This window comes from Filicampus tigris, chromosome 2, assembly GCF_054856515.1.
Source record: "Filicampus tigris isolate MCC_2025a chromosome 2, RoL_Ftig_1.0, whole genome shotgun sequence".
NCBI lineage: Eukaryota > Metazoa > Chordata > Actinopteri > Syngnathiformes > Syngnathidae > Filicampus > Filicampus tigris.
Genome location: NC_141218.1, coordinates 6738774 through 6753706, shown reverse-complemented (window position 1 = coordinate 6753706; position 14933 = coordinate 6738774). Strand labels below are relative to the sequence as shown.

Here is a 14933-nt window from a genome sequence, read left to right as displayed (position 1 = left end):
ATTTTATTTGTCAAATAATTATCTTCCTGTATATCCTTATGACATGGTTGCATTTTTTCCCTCGCAAAATGACTTGCCACTTAATTCTCCGTATGATACGCCCTCATTCATGTGATTTTTTTTTCTTTTTTTCTAATATTCTGACTATCCCTGCGAAACTAGACTTTTGTTTTTCTTGTAATCTTGCCGCTTCATTATTTTTTCTCTCAATATTGTCTGACAAAAGTCAAGTAATATAACAACTTTGCTGTTACGTGGGGTTGTTACTCTCCTAAAATCACAGGTTTTCCTTGCTCTCAATTTCAACGAATTTAGCTTCGGAATGGCACGGCAGCCCGGATTAAATCCCCGCTCTGACGGCTTCCCTTGATACAGCAAAAATGTTTGACAAAATCCAGACAAACGTGTCTGCGCAATGTCAAACAAAAGTAAATGTCACAGGAAGCGCACAAGAGGCACCGAGTGCTCGTTCCTTCACCGGGGTCATCTGGGAAGTCATTTCCTGCCCACGCTTACAGACATCAAAACACACAACTATGATTGATCGAAAAACATTTCCCACGACTTGAGAAATATTGCAAGGAAATCATGTACAATTGATGCCGTATCGTTTATACAGTAAACCGGTGATTCCAAGTTGTGCCGCGGGAAATTACGATATGTCACAATGTCATTATTTTGGGGATGGGAATCACAGAGCTTAATGGTTATTTGATGATGATATTATTTGTATCAGTTGTATTTCCTGTAAGGTCAGAATCAAAGCGGAAGTGCACTCCAAATTTTTATGTACAATATATGTTCTATGCGGCTCCATTCTTGTTGATATTTGCTTATTTATATGAGAAATGTCATTTTAGGAGATTCAAGTGTGTAGAAAAAATTGAGAAAATCAACCACAACTTTATTCATTTCTGTCTAAAAAAAAAAAAAAAAAGTTTGAGGCTCCACTTTTTCGTTTCTTTGTTTGAAATATGTGAAAATGTTCCCCGTTTTCATGCCAGGTCAAGTCGAGTTTAGCGTGTTTGTGAATTTGGTAGATGGGTCATTCTTGGCTACTGGTAACTTTTCAATGCCCTAACCTTTATGAAAAAAGAACTTTTTCATTGCAAAGAGGGCCAGATTTGATGAGGTGAAAATGCGGGGGGCCGACCATTTAGCCTGACATTTTTTTTTACATGGAACCCCAATAAATCCAAGCACATTCTAGCAACCCAGTCTGCTTTTTGTTTTTGACTTTATTTAAATTTCAAGATTCTTAAACATGTCTTTTGGTCCAGTTGAAACATATCACTGGCAAATAAATGTTCACTGAAGTTTTAGAATTAAAACAGGGAAATAAGTAAAAGTACTCACCAGTGCAAATTACATTTCAAACATCAATAACAACTGGCAATTAAATGTGATTTTAACATTTTAATTCTATGACAGGGAAATATGCAAAATATACATATATATCATATTCACCAGTACAGGCCAGGGTCGATTTCACACATGACATATTGAAAGTAAATGTTCAGTGAACTTTTGGATTTAAAAACAGGAAAATAGGTAACAAGATCTCCTTGCAAATGAGTTAGACACAGTTGTTGCGTATTTCAGTGAAAAATAGTCCAATTTCAAACAAAACAAAACAAAACAACCTCTCCCCCATTAAAAACAGGAATGTTGTCAATGTATTTCAGTTCTGCAAATTAACATAAAAACATGCAAAATATTTAATTGAGTTGATATGTCCCTTTTTTTTCTTTTTTTTTTTTAGTGATTCATTGAGTGGAAAGCATCCTTAACAACAATGACACGGTGGGTTTCAATGTTTTTATTAACACACATTAACATTACACAGAATCATTCATAAATAATGCATGCGAAGGACACCATTTTTGGAGAACTTGTTCGACCAAACTGTTAACAAACAGTGAGAACTTTAAAACCGCTGCGTTATCTCTGGGAACGTGTTACATACCAGAACATGCCCTTGGGCATGGTTCTTAGCAAATTATCATGGAAATTATACAGACAAAACTTGATAATAATTACTGTTTAAATGCATACTGATTGCAAGGTGGTGGCTGACTACATCATCTGCAAGGGGAGATCTTGCAGTGTAAACGCATTTTGCACATCATGATATACAGTATAAGAAAAAACAAAAACGTACATTTCTAATTGGCACGTGTTCCCTCGGATCCAGAACATTTATTTGAACAATTATTGCTTTATTAGTAACCATGAGAACAGCACCAGGCAGGGGGCGCCGATCAGGCTCACGTTGCGGCTCGCTCCACTTGGAAGTTCTGCAAGTCAAAACAAGAAAGAAAAATCATTTATTGATCTGACCAACCCGAACGGGCGATGCACGCTATTTGAATATCTTACTCGTGCCATCCACAAAAATGTACGAGGTGTCCACGTTAAAGTTCGTGATGAGGGCCGCGGCTCCCACCAAAACGTTAGCGATGTCGCTGTGGTTGAGCATCGAGCTGGATGGACTAGTCAAGTGTAGGTTGTTGATGACGGAGCCGTAACTGTCGGATGAAAAAGACACCCTTATACTTGTTCTGTCAGTGTTGTTATTATTATTATTATTATTATTAGGGATTAGGGGAAAAAAAATAGTGAATAAAGGCCTTTCTTTCTGACGCAGACAATAATTCACTGTTGAGTCAAACTGCCGCAGTGTAGCACCAACTATTGCCGAAGAGGACTTAAAATGCGATCTCAGACTTTTTTTTTTTTTTTTTTTTTTTTCTTTAATTATGAGTAGCTGGTATCGCCGGCCCATCCAATACCTTCAAATAAGGCCGGCGTTGGCCCAACACCGACAGTATACCTGGTATCGGTACACGCCCACTCTTAATTATTATTTATTATTATGGTTGTAGTCATCATTATTTTCATCAGCGCCTTAAGCGACAACTGACCTGAATGAAACCACTTCCAGGGTGAATGAAGACAAGTGGATTTGGTACAAAGGCTCAAGCTGTGGAAACACAAGAAAAGAATAAAGTCGTAATACAACCAAAACACTGATGAACTGTTGCGAGAAATATGTCGGCATTTTCAAAAATTTTGCCCATTTCAAAAATCGAATGCTGATAAAACAATGTGATGTGACTGTTAGAAAAAAGGAATCTGCCAAGAAATGTTGTTATTTCCGAGAAAAGTAAAAAATTGTATCAAGTAAACGCTGGTCTAGTAAAACAAGGTAAATGTTGTTTTACTCGAAAAATGTCGGCATTTTGCAGGAACAATAGTGTAATTTTATTAGCATAACGTCATAATTTTTGCACAATGAGTTCCCAAAATTCGAGTATAATATGAGCTGAATGTTATCATTTTGCAAGAGCACTATTGTAAATTGGTTATAATGAAAGTTGTTAACATGCCATTGGTTAAAGTACAAGCCAAATGTTGGCATTTTGGCAAGAAATGTTTTGTCATCTAAAGTATTACAAAAACACTGGTTGGACAGCTATCGTTTTACGAGAAATATGTGAGCATTTCTCAAATATTTTCATTACACAAGACAAATGTAATTTGGCACATTTAAAGTCGTAAATATTAAAAAAGAAATTGTCATTTGATGAGAAAAAAAGTCTGCATTTTATAATTGGGATTGTATGAGCGTAAAGTTGTGTTGTAGCACGATTTGAGTCTTATGTTAGCACAACTCCGGCGAAATACTACCAGGTGGACGGTGTCAATATACAAATAGTATATTCGTAATAATAAGTAATAAGAAAAAGGTCCGATTTTACAAAGTCAGTGTTTTCAAGCCCGCGATTTTGTTTTGGACAGGAATGCCTTTTTGAGGCTGCAACTAGAAGATATTGGATTTTACAAGACAAAATTCATTCATCGAAATGTTACCAACACTGGTGAAATATGAGACACATGTTGGCATTTTACGAGAGGAAATGTCGACATTCGATGGCGTTTCAAACCATGTTTCATGTCAGTAGGTGCTACCTGTGGTGCTTACCGTTTTCTTGATCGTGACGGCTCGACTGATAAATGCTTCCGAAGAAGAATTTAACAAGTCCGAGCTGAATTGCTCTCCTGCCGATCGGAATGTCACCCGTCGCGTTGTGAGCGCCTGTGTCGAAGCCGCGGCGGTTGCCTTTGAGTCTGGTGTACTCGAACCGTCGGTTGTTGTCGTAGCCTCCGTGGTTGCTGTTGAGTCAGGTGTTGTACTCGAACTGTCGGGTGTTTTCGTAGCCGCGGTGGTTGATGTTGAGCTTGGTGTTGTACTCGAACTGTTTGTTGTCGTCGTAGCCTCTGTGGTTGATGTTGAGCCCGGTGTTGTACTTGAATTGTTGGTTGTTGTTGACTCTGGTGGCGCACATGGACTAGTGGTTGTTGTTGACTCTGTTGGCGCACATGGACTGGTGGTTGTTGTCGTAGCTGCTGTGGTTGTTGTTGAGCCTGGCGGTGCACATGGACGAGTGGTTGTTGTCGACTCTGGGGGTGCACATGGATTGGTGGTTGTTGGTGTCACTGGTGGTGCACAAGGACTGGCAGTAGTTGTTGTCGGTGCTGCGGTTAAAATTGAGGCTGGATTTACACATGGATTAGTGGTTCTTGTCGGGGCTGCAGAGATGTGAAGATCGTAAAGATTAGTCACCAACCCTTTAAGTGACCAGTCATTTGCTTCATTTTACAGAAATGGCAGATTTACCGAAAAGCAGGAGCAAAGCTGATAACCAAAGTGCAGCAGTCATTGTTTCTGTCTTTGATTCTGCAAAATGTGAAAACACAGTAAACCCAAGAACGTGAACAGTTGCTTTTACTCAAATACTTTTTGCAGTTAGGGCGGTCTTTTTTCTTTCTTTCAATTTTATATAAGGTTCTGGTGCTATTTGGTATAAATGAATCAGATAGTTCTAGTTTTCACTTTTTTTTTCTTGCTCAAAATGTGAATTTATGTCAATATGCTGTATAGTTTATGTGTCAAGGTTATTATTGTTAAATAAAACTAACTAACTAAAATTGAAAATACATTATCATTAACAAAATAAAGTAAAAACGAAAATTCTATTAAAATTCACTGAAACTTTTGAAACGTTTGTGTTTCCCTTGATATTTACTTAAGACTTAAGTTATCCATTTCCCAACAAAGCATTTGGTGTTTTCCACCCACAATTGTTGTCGTCATGGACTAAAAATAAGAAAAATATGAATGGCATAAAAACAGAAACAAAACAAATTAATTGTGGTTTTCAAAATAATTTGATTTTATTTCAATGTGTAAAAGTAATTCAATTCTACCCAGTCACAGATTGAAAAATACCTGAAAAAAGGACAATTACAAAAATATATTTTCAAAATGTGGTTTATACATGGATATTAATTATATTATTGATATAAATGATTATTCTAAAGTAACTTCAAATGCTAATTGTTGCCATGTGCACAAGAAAAAAAAAGTATCATAATAGCTTGAAATATAAAAAGCACTTACCTTGACCTGTTGTTGTTTTAACTTTTATAGCTGCGTAATTACAAAACAAATGAGTGTGGTTTTGTCCTCGTATTTAATGCCGTCGCCTGCGTTTGCCTGAACACGGACGTGTATTACACTTAGAGAGGATGGTCAAGGGAAGTCATGTGGTTCACAAACTGTGATAACATTTTCTTCGCATCAAATGAGAGAACAAAAATAACTAAAACTGACCCAACCACCTCCTTGTGTGTTTCTCCGGTCACTTCTTAAGACAATAAGGGATGCATTCCATTTGCGTCAACTTGCGTCAACCAACGCATGCATGAATTTTTGATTTATTTATTTATTTTTTGGGTCCAGGTCCAGTTTTGCATGACGAATTACTGCTTCCCCATCGCCCTTGTAGCCCAGACCTTGCCCCCTTCCGATTTCCACCTCTTTGGTTCACCAGTGAAAGATAAAAAAACAAAAACAAAACAGTGTGAGCGATTGGTTTCAGCGTCAATCCAAAGAAATCTCTACAGAGGTCATACAAAAACCCGTACACCGACGGCAGAAATGTGTGACGGTGCTAAGGGATTACGTTGAGAATTTTTTTTTTTTTTTTTTTAAAAACACTTCTATCATCAAACGTCACCTCATATATTAAATGATCCTCGTGATAATGTTGTGAACATACTGCGGTTCCTGTGAACATTCTTTCATTTTTAATTTAGCTGCAGACTAGATAGGCAGTACAGATTGCCGAAAAAAATGTGGATTTGCAAAACAGCCATTGTGAGGGAGATAAGGCATCTCATTTGATTCCGCCACTACCGACAGTATCCGCCTCAGTCATTTTTATTTGATAACTTTCTTTATCGGAGTAAAATTCACAAAATATAACAACAACAGTGGGTTAAGGTCATACCTCCAAAGATTTCTTCCCCCCCCCCCCCCTCCCCGTTTCCCTTCCCCTTCCCTATGCCTACCATCTCACAAACCAAGCACATTCATGGAAGGATGTTAACAAATATACTCAATTGAAGAAACCCCCCCCCAAAAAATAAACAGGGGTAATTGGGGGGCTCAGTCGTCACAATCAGGCAGAGATGTCAGAGCTTCAAAAGAGGTGTCCACGTCTCCTCAAAAGCCGCCAAGGAGCCCTTAAGGGAGAATCAAAGTTTTTCAACTTTTATAGAGTAACAACTCTATCAGTCATTTTCATTTGTATTTTTTTTAGCTAAGCTTTTGCTTTCCTTGTGTGTTTCTCCGGTCACGCTTTAAGACAACAAGGGATTCATTCCACTTGCGTCAACCAAAACGTGCAAGAATTTATTTATTTATTTTTTTGGTCGAGATCCAGTTTTGCATGGATGCAAAACTTTAGGATGCAAAAACAGCATTGGTTGTTAACCAGTTGGGTGGAGACCTGCGTCGCCATCGCCCTTGTAGCCCAGAAAGTGTTCCCTCCCCAGACCTCGCCCCCTTCCGATTTCCACCTCTTTGGTCCCCTCAAAGAGTTCACCTGTGGAACCCAGTAACGAAGAGATAAAACACACTGTGAGCGATTGGCTTAATCGTCAATTCAAAGAATTCTTCATAGAAGACGTGCAAAAACTCGTACACTGATGGCAGAAATGTGTAGCAGTGCTTATGTTGAGAAAAAAAACCTTCCTATCTCTATTAGAAACATCACCGTATATATTAAAGGTCCCTTGTAATAATGTTGTGAACATACTGCGGTTCCTGTGAACATTCTTTCATTTTCAATTTAGCTGCAGACTAGATAGGCAGCACAGATTGCCCCCCAAAAAATGTGGATTTGCAAAACGGCCATTGTGAGGGAGATAAGGCATCTCATTTGATTCTGTCGATAAAGACAATATGCGGTTGTATGTGGTGAGGTAAAATTTATTCAAGTGCAAATTTTTCTTTGTCATTTTTTTTTTGCATTTTTTAGCTAAGATATTTCATTGTTCTACAGTTAAATGCTAATGTTTGATATCCTTGAGAATTGAAAGATAATTTAAAAAGGATGAATTTTTTTGCTCGAACATCACTATATGAGTAGAATTTAAAAAAAAACAACAACTATAATATCGTTTATCGTGATAGTTTCTGCCAAAATATATCGTTCTGAAAAATGCATATAACATAAATGAAAATATTCCTTGTTTTAATGTTGAAGTTCATCTATCCATTCATTATCTACTGCTTATCCGGGGCCGGGTCCTGGAGGAAGCAGCTTCGGCAGGGAAGCCCAGACTTCTCCCCAGCCATGCCTTCCAATTCTTCCGGAAAAGGATCGCCAGGTGTTCCCAGGCCAGCCGGAAGACATAGTCTCTCCAGTGTGTCCTGGGTCGTCCCTGGGGCCTCCTGCCGGTCGGTGGGACATGCCCGGAACACCTCACCAGGGCGGCGTCCAGGAGGCATTCTAATCAGATGTCCGAGCCACCTGATCTGGCTCCTCTCAACGTGGAGGAGCAGCGACTGGACTCTTGGGTCTGCTTTATGGATGAGCTCACCAACATAGGCACGAGATACGAAATTCAGTGAACAAACCATATGGAAAATATAAATATATATTTTTTGAATGTTAATAAGGACACACTGATGTGCGAGGTACCCTCCATCCATCTACGTAACTATATTTTAGACATTTTCACGTCCTCCCGTTCATCCTGGGCCTGGATGACATTGGAGCTAAGAAAGTCAAGGAGCATGATTATCGCGAAAGGCAACATAACTGACAGGTTTAATCTGCTCGTACAAAATGAGGTTATTCAATTTATCAAGGTCAATCCCATCAAGTGTCTGGGAAAGTGGTGTGATGAGTCGCAGAAGGACAGAAACGATGTCCATAGCACTGAGAACCAACGAGGGGGATGGCTGGAGAACATTGAAATATCTGGACTCCCTGGAAAGTTGACAACATGGCTGTTGTTATGGCCTCTTTGGCTCACTAAAACAACAACGTATACAAAGATGCCAGGAGAACAAAAATGGAGTGAGGTCAAATGTCACAAGCTTTATTTTGCCCAACAGAGATTGAGTTTATACGAACGAAAAGGAGAACTCGACCAAAATCAAAATAAGTGGGGACAACATTGGCCCAACGCAAATCAAAGGTTGTCGTATCCAGTGTTGCCCCTCTAATATAAGAAAAAGCAAAAATCTGGATTAACAAAGAATGAATGGGGGCTACAGGAGATCACCAACTCAAGCTAACACAATAAACTATAACAAGAAAAGCTCCATCCAGCATGCTAGTCACACACGGAGCTGGGCAGCTGTAGAGAATAGAGACAAAAGTAGTGATGGGTCCTGCGCATTGGCACATCCTTGCGTGCGTCAAGTTATTAACATCAAAGCCTCTGTGTTGGTGCGCACATTGCTTGGAGAACAAGTCATGTGACCGATACAGCCGATGTATGACTCAGTCGCTACCTATTACTGAGACGCTGAACTTTATCAGGAAGCGCATCTGACAGCGTGTTGCATCTCTGCTTAATGAATCACATCTTTTGAAGCATGATTCTTCCTTTTAAGTCAGTTTGATAGGGATCACAAAAGAAGGAGGAATTCCCCCTTGTGGAACAATTTTGATCTTACCTAGGCAAATAACACATTTGTATTCTTTGTTTCAAGGTTAGTTTCAATTTCTGTGCCTTCTACAAGTCGCATAAACGAGGGTGTCGGACATCTAGCTCAACGGGTCAGTCTATATAGCTAGCTAGCTAGCTAGCTTTCGGCTATGTCTACTGTTTTTAGGCACACCAGCCACATCAGTACCTTGTGAGAGAGTGTTTTCCAAAGCTAGAAAAATTGCTGAAAAAAATGAATCACTTTACCGCCAAAACAGTGGAGAAAACTTTTGTTTTTAAAATAAAAATGTACATAGAAAAATACTTTTAAAAGCTGTGTTCCTCAAAGACAAGTACATGACGTCGCTGTACTTGTTTTTCGTCGCTGTACTTTTTTTTTCAAAACACTGGTTGAAAATTAAAATTAAAACAACACCAAAAAGAACTTAGAACATAATCGAACTTCCAAAAACACTGCACCGCTGCCCCTTTCATACAGACTACAAACATTAGTAAGTGAGATTTTGGGCTATGGGATGAAGTAGCAATTTTGCTGGCTAAAACAGTACGTTTGAGTAAAACCTGTTTTTTTTTAAATTGATCAGTTGGAAGTAGGAACAGCAACTGGCCAGGCATCAAAGTCAGCATGAAAGTGTGAAGAGTCATTTTCACCTCTGTATTAAACTGCCTTTGCAAAGAAGTCCAACAGCTCTTGCCAGTCTGTATCAGGCACTCGCTAAGCGGCTAGCTGCTAACCATTAGCAGCTAACATTGGGAATAGCTGACCAATTAGGTCCATGTATTACTTGGTAAGATAAGGTTTATTTTGAAGTTGGCCTTCACACCGTGTTGGCGAGAGTGTTACCGTCACGCATAAGCGTGAACAATTGTTGCTGCAGCTGACTTGATCTCCCTTAAGTTCCACACCAAATAAACCCGTACTTGAGGAAGAACAAAAACCCCTACACGTTTTTTAATCGAGGTACTCGAATCACGCGAGGACTCGTTTCTCCCCTGGGATATATCAACTGAGTGTGGGAGGAATGTGAACAGGAAAAACTCACATGCTTAAATGTAGTGTTGTTTTATTGTCATGCAAACAATACAAGTACAATGTTATAATTTAACGGTTTCTGAGGGTGTCCCAATACTGTACTTGTGTTCTCAGGGTGGATAGGCGCCAGAGGTTTTAGCCATCGATGTACACTGTTGTCATTTTACAAGAACCGTACTGCTATTTAACAAGAAAATTCTTGACATTTTTCACAACAAATGGGCTCATTTTATGTTTCTTGGGACATTGAATCGTCTTAAGAGAAAAATGTTGTACATTGTCATATTTAAAGTCGTAATGCTGCCAGATTGATGCGGTGGAAGGTGAATGTTGGCATTTTACAGGAAAAAAGTTAACGTCATTTTGTCATATGTTAAATTGTATGAGAATATTTCTGTAATTTGGCATGTTTAAAGTTGTAATGTTAGCACACTGGCGAAGTATGAGACAAATGTTAGTATTTTACAAGAAAAATCTCCTATTATCACACACTTTAAGTCATAATGCTACCGTATTTCATGATCAAAATGTTGTCATTAAACAAGAAAATGTCATATTGCAGGAGCAGCTGCACTTTAAAAGTCGAACAGCAACGAGAGTGATGAGATTCGAGACAGATGTTGGCATTTTTACAAACAAACAAAAAAAAAAAGAAATCATACTTTGTCATATTTTCAGTTGTACTGTGACCACACATTTTGTTAGTCATGACATAAAACAAAACTGTACATGTCATCCAGCCATTAAATTTGCACTGGCGGTTGTTGTCGTAGCTGCTATGGTTGATGTTGAGTGTGGTGCTGCACATGGATTGGTGGTTGTTGTTGACTCTGGTGGTGCACATGGACTGGTGGTTGTTGTTGACTCTGGTGGTGCACATGGACTGGTGGTTGTTGTTGACTCTGGTGGTGCACATGGACTGGTGGTTGTTGTTGAGCGTGGTGCTGCACATGGATTGGTGGTTGTTGTTGACTCTGGTGCTGCACATGGATTGGTGGTTGTTGTTGAGCCTGGATTTACACATGGGCTAGCGGTTGTTGTCGCGACTGCTGAGATGTGAAGATCGTAAAGATTTAGTCGCCAACCTTTTAAGTGACCAGTCATTTGCTTCATTTTACAGAAATGGCAGATTTACCGAAAAGCAGTAGCAAAGCTGATAACCAAGGTGCAGCAGTCATTGTTTCTGTCCTTGATTCTGCAAAAAGTGAAAACACAGTAAATCCAAGAACCGAAACATTCGATTTTACTGAAAGACTTTTTGCATTTAGGGCTGTCTTTTTCTTTCTTTCTTTCTTTCTTTCTTTCTTTCTTTCTTTCTTTCTTTCTTTCAATTTTATATAATGTTCTGGTGAATGAATCAGATTGTTCTACTTTCCACTTTTTTCTTGCCCAACATGTGAAATTGGTGTAAATATGCTGTTTAATTTAGGCGTCAAGGTTATTATGGTTCAATAAAACGAAATAACTACAATTGAAAATACACTTTCGTTAACAAAATAAAGTGAAAACAAAAATGTTTTTAAATTTGAAGTCGAACTTAAATTACAGCTTCTGTGTCCTTTCTTGCGTGAAGCACATTGATGGCCAAATTCCCTAAAGGATTGTGTTGCTTTTGCGTGTCGCTAATCGGTAAAAATAGAGTGAACAGATCTCATTCTATAACTGTGATGCCAAGCAGTACGTCTGTTAATGAAGCGACGACGTTAACGAAATTACTGACGTAAAAGTGATTTTCAAAAGTTACTTAAAATAAAATTATTGCCACGTGCACACAGAAAAAAAGAACAATGTATTATAATAGCTTCAAATGTGAAAAGCACTTACCTCCACCTTTTTGTGTATGTTGATGTTGTTTATTAACTTCTGTCGTCTGCGTTTGCCTATCTACGTGCATGTGTGTACAGTATTATATTTAGAGGGAGGGGACGGTCAAGGGAAGTCACGTGGGCCACAAATTGTGCTGAAGCTTTCTTCGCATCAAGTGAGAGAACAAAAAGAACAAAAACTGCCCCAACCACCTCCTTGTGTGTTTTTTCCGGTCGCGTCTTAAGACAATAAGGGATGCATTCCACCAAAACGTGCAAGAATGTATTTATTTATTTTTTTGGTCGAGATCCAGTTTTGCATGGATGCAACTTTATGCAAAAACAACATTGGTTGTCAACCAGTTGGTTGGGGACCTGCTTCACCATCGCCCTTGTAGCCCAGACCTTGCCACCTTCCGATTTCCACCTCTTTGATCACCAGTGGAACTCAGTAAAGAGGAGATTAAAAAAACAGTGTGAGCAATTGGCTTCAGCATCAATCCAAAGAGATTTCGACAGAAATGGCAGAAATGTGTGACAGTGCTAAGCGGTTGCTTTGAGCATTTTTTTGAAAAACACTTCTATCTCTGAACGTCACCTTATATATTAAATGGCCTTCGTAATAATGTTGTGAACATACTGCGGTTCCTGTGAACATTCTTTCACTTTTAATTCAGCTGCAGACTAGATAGGCATCACAGATTGCCGAAAAAAAATGTGGATTTGCAAAACAGCCCTTATGAGGGAGATAAGGCGATAATAGGATGATAATAACGACATCATCTCATTTGATTCTGTCGCTACCGACAGTATGCGGTTGTATGGGGTGAAGTAATATTTGTTCAAGTGCAACTTTTGTTTTAACAGAGCCATAGTCATTTTTATTTGTATTTTTTCTCTAATATATTTTATTGTTCTACCTTTCAATGCCAATGTTCAATATCCTTGAGAATTGAAAGCTAATTACACTTAAAAAAGATGCACTTTAATTATTTGAACAGCACTATATGAGTGGAATTAAAACAACATTCAAAAAAAAACTATGCTATCGTTTAGTTGGGAAACTATATCATGTTGAAAAATGTGTCGTGACAGGCCTATATGAGTAAAGTATAACAATCATGAAAATATTGCTTGTTTTAATGTTGAAGTTGCGCCGGGAAGTTATACTGACATGGTATGCATTTGTATTTCTTCATGTATATTGACTGGCACACCAGTTGGCGACAGAAAAGGGACCCAGGCAAAAAAATAATAAAAAAAAAATAAAGTAAAATCAACACGTATACATGTACGATTACATGTACGTGAATACTGCTCAAATCTAAGTATGCAAAGGCAAGACACATTTGAGAATTGGTGCGCACACGCACATATTTTGTCAAGGTGTGTCTTATCGGAGGATATTTGATTTCTTTGCACCCTTTTTTTGCAAAAGGAAGAAGTGGACAAAGAGCGCCGTTGTTATCGTCAACACGACGCGATGCGTGCAGGCACGCTATCGCTCCAGATGTCCTTCAGGCCAATCTGGAATTTAGTTTCTGTTTCCATTTTTCTTGTTACATTAAAAAGTTTGAAATTAGACAGGCAGAAAGTTGCTTTCCAGTGATGTTACAAATGTATTCAGTATTTCAAGAATTTCTTTGTTGCTCTTGTGGTCTTCCATAAAATTTCTCATTTCTTAGATTTTGACTAAAAAGCTTTTTTTCACCCACTTTTCACTTTTTAAACATTTTAATTCATAATTCATTTATTTTTCAACAGAGATTTCATTTTTTTGCCGGAGGGGAAAAACTACTGTACATTTTTATCAATAAATTATTTCAATTTTGTTTCTTTCTTTGGTTGTCAAATAATTTTTCTCTTCAATACAATACAATTTTATTTGCATAGCACATTTCACAACAGCTAGAGCTGTAACAAAGCACTTTACATACAAAGAACAAAATAGCCATAATACAACAAGTGGAATCAATAAATTAACATAAAACACTATATACAATAGACACCGGAAAAGAGCAGAAAATTTCATCAAAACAAAAGCCAGAGAATAGAAATGTCTCTTCAACTGGGTTTTAAAAGTGGACAGAGAGGGGGCTTGCCTAACAACCAATGGGAGGTCATTCCAGAGGGAAGGACCAGCAGCCGAAAAGGGGCGACCCCCCTCTGAGGCACTGGGAGCCAGTGAAGGGAGGCCAGAATCGGTGTAATGTGCTCCATGTTCTGAGCTCCAGTTAGTAGGCGGGCAGCAGCATTTTGGAGCAACTGGAGACATTTGAGAGAGGACTAGCTGACTCCAAAATAAAGTGCATTGCAGTAATCTAGCCGAGAAGTGCTGATGTGAAAGGGGGGGCTTTACCTTAGCCAGCTGTGTAAGGTGATAGTAGCTGGACTTTACAGCAGCGCTGATTTGCGGGTCCAATTTAAGATCACAGTCCATTTTAAAACCCAAGTTTAAGACTGTTGGCTTTAGATGATATGAAGCCAGGCGGCCCAGGTCAACGAGGTGGGATGTAGACGAGCCACTGGGACCGAACACCATAACTTCTGTTTTCTTTTCATTGAAATTGAAGAAATTCAGTGACATCCGGTCTTTGATGTCCTCGAGGCGGGACAAAAGTGGGCTTATGGAGAATGCGTCTTTTTTGCACAGCGGGATATAGATTTGACAGTTGTTCGCATAGAAGTGGAAGGAAATACCATGTTTTCGAAGGATAGAACCCAGGGGCAGCAAATACAAAGAGAACAGCAGTGGCCCCAAAATAAAACCCTGTGGAACACCATACGGTAGAGGGGCAGAGCGGGACTCAGAGGAACCTAAGCTAACAGAAAAAGTCCTGCCAGCCAAATAGAATCTAAACCACTCTAGAGCGCATGTTTCCTCTTGGCTACGTGTTTTTTTTCATATAAATTAAAATATTTGGAGTCACAAATCTTTATAGGCTATTTTCAAAATCTTTATAAACTATTTGTGATATATTTAAATGTTTTTAACAATTTTGGTTTCTTTCGCTAGTGTCACACGAGGAGTAGGATTTGGACCCAGAAGCAGACAGGAGACG

General features: G+C 38.8%; 1 protein-coding gene and 1 long non-coding RNA gene across 2 annotated transcripts; both read right to left on the bottom strand.

The window, feature by feature from the left end:
* Window positions 1-1403: 1403 nt before the first annotated feature.
* LOC147151077 (uncharacterized) lies at window positions 1404-5652 on the bottom strand. Its single transcript, XM_086023878.1, has 6 exons — window positions 5465-5652; window positions 4682-4741; window positions 3986-4593; window positions 2925-2983; window positions 2380-2528; window positions 1404-2297 (listed from the first exon to the last, which is right to left on the bottom strand). The coding sequence occupies exons 2-6, from the start codon at window positions 4722-4724 to the stop codon at window positions 2212-2214; spliced, it is 945 nt and encodes a 314-aa protein (XP_085880004.1). The 5' UTR covers window positions 4725-4741; window positions 5465-5652; the 3' UTR covers window positions 1404-2211.
* A 4428-nt stretch (window positions 5653-10080) lies between these two features.
* Window positions 10081-11991, bottom strand: LOC147151076 (uncharacterized). The gene is made up of 3 exons (XR_015085848.1): window positions 11891-11991; window positions 11202-11261; window positions 10081-11115 (listed from the first exon to the last, which is right to left on the bottom strand). It is a non-coding gene; the product is annotated as an uncharacterized LOC147151076 (long non-coding RNA).
* Between the last annotated feature and the right edge of the window lie 2942 nt (window positions 11992-14933).

Coding starts and splice junctions, on each gene's coding strand:
- LOC147151077 (XM_086023878.1), bottom strand. CDS start 4,724: ATGACTGCTGCACTTTGGTTATCAGCTTTGCTCCTGCTTTTCG. Junction 2,529..2,924: donor CTGGAAGTGGTTTCATTCAG/GTCAGTTGTCGC, acceptor TTCATCCGACAG/TTACGGCTCCGTCATCAACA. Junction 2,298..2,379: donor CATTTTTGTGGATGGCACGA/GTAAGATATTCA, acceptor TTTGACTTGCAG/AACTTCCAAGTGGAGCGAGC.